General features: G+C 36.4%; 1 protein-coding gene across 3 annotated transcripts in view; it reads left to right on the top strand.

Annotated features, from left to right (window-relative positions):
- alpk3a (alpha-kinase 3a) overlaps positions 1-3,923 on the top strand; it is a 17,338-nt gene extending 13,415 nt beyond the window's left edge. For 2 of the 3 annotated variants that reach the window (XM_016246706.1, XM_016246707.1), the window contains 7 exons: positions 379-506; positions 599-634; positions 711-985; positions 1,446-1,534; positions 2,148-2,365; positions 2,487-2,535; positions 2,644-3,923. In XM_016246706.1, coding sequence (XP_016102192.1) covers positions 379-506; positions 599-634; positions 711-985; positions 1,446-1,534; positions 2,148-2,365; positions 2,487-2,535; positions 2,644-2,986 — 1,138 coding nt within the window. In that variant the 3' untranslated portion in view covers positions 2,987-3,923. Of the gene's footprint in view, positions 1-378; positions 507-598; positions 635-710; positions 986-1,445; positions 1,535-2,147; positions 2,366-2,486; positions 2,536-2,643 lie in introns of those variants that run through there. The other variant, XM_016246708.1, reaches the window with a different exon arrangement.
- The last annotated feature ends 1,493 nt before the right edge of the window (positions 3,924-5,416 follow it).

The following is a 5,416-nucleotide window of genomic DNA, read 5'->3' as shown; positions in this document are numbered from 1 at the left end:
CCAAGGAGAAGGCTGAAGATCCGTACCCTGACTGAGCGAGAACTGGATTCAGAGAACTGACAGGGAGACAGGAACATGAGAATAACGAACCGACAAACACACATTGAACAGAGTGACCTATAAAGGGCTCGCTAACGAGTTGCAGCTGGCACGCTCTGATTGAGCACCAGCTGCAACCACTAACGAGTGACGTACGCACATACAAGCACATGACAAGACGCAGAAAGACCGTCCGGACCCATGAACCGTGACAAAACCAGCATCCCAGCATCAAAACATACCTAACCAGCATATGCTGGTTTTTTCAATATCAGTGTATTTTGTATAACTGTAAAGTGCCTTGTACGTTTAATTTACATATCTTCTTCTCTCTCTCAGTGCTGGGGATGAGAGCCCAGTGGCCCTGGCCATAGTCCAGGCTTCGAGCAGAGACTGTGGAGTATATGGCTGCTCAATCAAGAATGAATATGGGACTGACATCACGGATTACTTACTCAGCGCAGACAGTAATTTATAACTCATTGGTCCATTAATAAACGGAAATCTGCTAATGTATTATTTATTATGTTCACTTTCACTCTGTTTCTTTTTTGGGCAGTACTGGCAGATTTTTTCTTAAGGGAAGATTTAGAAGGTAAGACTTCTGGAGGAAATCAAACGTGTATATTGCTAATTATACAATTTTCTATACTATATTTCTGTCTTCTCAGTTGGAGAGGAGATTGAGATGACATCAATGATGTTCACCAAAGGCCTGGCAGACTCGGGATACTGGGGTGATAAATTCTTTGGTCGAATCATGACAGCGGAGGTTCAGATTGGAGAGGGATGTGTGCACAAGACCTGCAGGACAAAGGTCATCTATGGTTTGGACCCTGTCTTTGAGTCAGGCAGCACGTGCATCACTAAAGTAAGAAATCCCATCACATATGGGGCCAAGGAGGAGAGCAACTTGGTCGAGAGAAATCTAGAGATCACCAAACAGGTTAGAGTCTTAGTGGATCACAATTTACATTAAACAATTCAATTCATAGTGACATAGCAAAAACCATAAAAAGGAAACTTTGAGGAAAGTGATTATTTATACTGCCAAGCTCCAAAAAGTACAATAAGAAGCATCATAAAATTGGTCAGTTCAATGGTAAATGTTAAAGTTCTAAAACCTTATTTATATTTTTTAAACTTGTACATTTGAGACTGATCATGATGTGGCAAGAACCAATGAGATTTGATCTGTGAATCTGTGAAAATTATTTGAAATATTCAGTCATTATCACACAAGTTATACCTTCATTTTTTGATACTCTTGTTTTTACTGTCTTTTTGGAGCTTGTATTATAATTGTTTGGAAAAAGAGCAGCTCAGGAATTTTTACCACAATGATTTTCAGTTTGGGTATTTTTCCAAGTAAAAGTTTTTTTTTTTTATCCTTTTCTTATCCTCAGGACTGTAAAATCCAAAATACCGTTCGGGAATACAGCAAAATATTTGCAGCTGAGGCCAGAGTGATTGAGAACTTTGGATTCTCATTAGAGTAGGTCATGGAATACAATATTATTTCAAACTACTGTCTCTACACATGTGTGCGTGTGTGTGTGTGTGTGTGTGTGTACTGGTTTATATATCCTGGTGGGGACTTAAACCTGACTACACACAGACTCATAGGGACTCGTGTCACGGTGGGGACCTAAATTGTGGTCGCCACGGGTACAAAAGCTTATAAACCATACAGAATGAAGTTCTGTGAAAATCTAAAAATGCAGAAAGTTTCCAGTGAGGGGTAGGTTTAGGTGTAGGGTTGGTGTAGAGCAATAGAATATACGGTCTGTACAGTAGAAAAACCATTACGCCTATAGAGAGTCCCCACAAGGATAGCTGACCAGACTGTGTGTGTGTGTGTGTGTGTGTGTGTTTGTATACATATATATATAATAACTGCTATCTATAAAAAATTTTAATAATTGCTATTTTGGCTCTGAAGTGCCAATAATTTGTAACTTATTTTATGACTATTTGATATCTATAATTATTTTCTATGAAGTAATATTGATTGAAAGACATTTCTATGTAATGCATATGGATACAAATAAGAGATAATGTCAAAATGATCTAATTTCAGTCTTCTTTGCTTCTCTGAATCAATTCAGAGTCATCCCCCTTCATCTGATGTATCGGCCCGCCAATACAATTCCATATGCTACAGTAGAGACTGACCTGAAGGGCGTGTATGTGAAATACTGTCTGATGGACAGCACAGGGAGACTGATCGCCAGAGCCACCTCTGAGGTGGAGCAGAAGTGTTGCACTTTCCAGCACTGGATCCATCAATGGACCAATGGAAACCTCCTGGTTACTCGGTTAGAAGGTAAGAAGGCTTCACATGTACTTATGAGTAAGTTGCTAAGTACTATATATTAAAATATTCCTAAATGTATGCATAAAATATAATAATATAATAGTATAAAATAAACTCTTGTGTGTTTCAGGTGTTGATACAAAGATTACAAGCATTGAAATTGTTACCAAGTCTAAAGGGTTAGTATATTTTACTATGAGATTATCATGTTTACCCATTTTTCTGATATTTCCACTTCTTCTTCAGTTTTTTCTTGGAGAGACTAATATTTTTAATGTCTTCTGCAGGTATCAAGGCCTCACAGATAAAGGATCTCCAAAGATAATGGAGCAGTTCATTACTCAACATCAGTGTAATTACTACTGTGGACTTTTGAGCCTAAGACCCTTAAAGCCAGTGGAATCTCTACAGCAGCCTAAAATAAAGACCTCCAGGAGCCCTCTACTGGTCCGGAGGGGCGTAACAGGCTCATCCAGCCCTCAGCTTCAGAAGAAAGGAACTAGCCCACAGTCCACCAGGAAAGGCACGTCTAGCCCCAAAGTGGTTAAAAAGACAGGTGAAGCAGGGGAGAGCAATTCCACCACCAAACACAAAGCTGTGGAGGTCCCAAAACCTGTCAGGATGAGGTAGAAAGAAGGACTAGAACTCTTGGAAACAAACGCAAAGCAACTAGGGCATACTTTTTGATTTTCTTACCAAACTTTAGTTTGGAGCCTGTATAATTATCTATAGCTACTGTTGTACAGCACAGGTGGCTTCCTGTAAATGGATTCTGTCCATTGTCTTTGCACAGTGTCTAAAATGCAACAAATAAGGAAGAAATGGCTATATAGATACAATGATAGTAAAAGGGTGAATGACCAGAGGTGTTTGGCCATTTTTAATATTACTGTGAACTGCTTTGCAGCTATAAGTCACCATTAATACCTCCTGAGAGAACCTTCACTTTATTTTTAAGAGCTGAATTGAAGCTATCACCTTTTTAAGACTGGAGATAAATACAAAACCCGGGCTGCCTGTAGATGGATGAACAGTGTTTTCAGATAGACTCTGGAACTTTGTTACGATTTACTCAAATGTTCCTATGTCAAGTTTATATGTCTGAGGAACCGTGAGAGAGGGACTCTTCGAGGTTTCCTCAAACATCTGTGATGTATGTGTTTCAGCTGTGTAGAAATGCAGCTGTCGCCGAGGTGCTTTTTATAGTGGATTGTTCTGCTTTTAAGGGTTATGGCCATTAATCTGCAACACCAGTGCACCGATATTGGTTGTATGCAGGCAAAGTATTAGTGTCATAATCAATGCAGATGAGATTTTATCTTAAATGTATCTCCTAGAAGAGGGAAAATTATGTGGAGTGTCTATTTTACACATTGTTGGCAGAGGCTATTTACACTAACTTCGTGTTTGGGATAGTCAACATTACAAAAGACAATAGAGAATCATCAGCTCTAGTGGCACAGATGGTAAAATGTGTGTTGTGCTCATTTTGACGCAATCGACCCGGGTCCGAATCCACCTTTTGGATAACTTTTTTCTCCCTTTTCAAATTTTTAAATCACATCAGAAAAGCATTTATTTTGAATAAAAATGAAGGAAATCATTAAAAAGTTGAAAATAAAGTAATGGGTAGGGTTAGGGAGGTCCCAATAAGGTGGCATCCATTTAATAATTTGAATAAAAATTTACACTCAATAAGTTATCGCATACTGTTTTATAATGTAGGCTACTACATAAATCCTGCTATTTTAACAGTGTAAATAGAATCTATAGCTATTTGCACTTAGTGTAAATAACATATCACTAAAAAATGCTGCTATTTTCACTTTACTACTGACCTTTCATGCATCATCTGTCTCTGGAACCCTCCAACTTCACACAAATATATATATATATATTAATGTTCAAAAGTTTGGGGTCAGATATTAATAGTTTTATTAATATAAGCAAGGATACATTAAATTGACCAAGAGTGACAATAAAGGCATTTATAATGTTGCAAAAGATTTTTATTTCAAATAAATGCTATTCTTTTGAACTTTCTATTTATCAAAGAATCCTGATTAAAAACAGGACAAATCAGTTTACACAAAAATATTAAGCAGCACAAAATGAAAATTCAGCTTTGACATCATAGGAATACATTTTAAAATATCTTAAAATAGAAAACCGTTATTTTACCATTTTCACAATATTACTGTCTTTACTGTAATTTTTGATTGAATAAAGCCTTTGTGAGCATAAAATACATCTTTCAAAAACCCCAAACCTTTGAATGCTCAGTGTTTACAGGTTTTGAAAGTTTGAAATGTATGTTAATTAAAAATAACCAAAATAAATCAATGTAGCTATCTAACCCTTTACACCGTTCACAAGATTTAGTAACCATTATTTAGCAGCAATGGCGGGTGCTAACTGCAAAAATAAATATCCATGAATTACTTGTTTAGATGTATATGAAAGGTTACCACAGATAGTGGTCAGAAATTATAAGATATGATATGGCATAAGGGCATACTCTGGTCTGTGTAGGGGTTTATATTATAAAAAATTATATGGATTGTAGTGTATTAGAGAGAGAAGATTAGCAGTATATGGTATTTGGTTTGTAAGGATAAACATTTTAAGTGTTTTTGTTGCATTGTGTTATTTGTTTTTGTAAAATAAATGTGTACATACAGCAGATAATTATTTGGCTCATTTTACCTTCGTATCTTAAAAACTGCCTGCCTGACCAAAGAGCCCTTTGGCCCTTATTGGTTGGTTCCTGTAATGCAATAGTCCGTGTTCTCACTGCAATTCCAGCATAACCACCAGAATAAAACACTGCAGAGCACTATGTCTTAATATCTGTCACATCACTGGATGTAAATTTGAAAAATGATTCTAACATTTAAGACAGAACAACACAAATTGAATTAAATTTACAGCATTTACAGAACATAAAAATACTTTTTGTGTTACAACAATAAAGAAATGTATGAATAGCTAAATGACCAAATAAAATCAAATATACTCAGCATATACATATATTAACTTAACATACATTTAAATGTGTGA

Source organism: Sinocyclocheilus grahami, unplaced genomic scaffold (assembly GCF_001515645.1).
Source record: "Sinocyclocheilus grahami isolate Dianchi unplaced genomic scaffold, SAMN03320097.WGS_v1.1 scaffold808.1, whole genome shotgun sequence".
NCBI lineage: Eukaryota > Metazoa > Chordata > Actinopteri > Cypriniformes > Cyprinidae > Sinocyclocheilus > Sinocyclocheilus grahami.
Note: the sequence above shows the minus strand (reverse complement) of the source record. Positions and strands in the feature narration are given on the sequence as shown.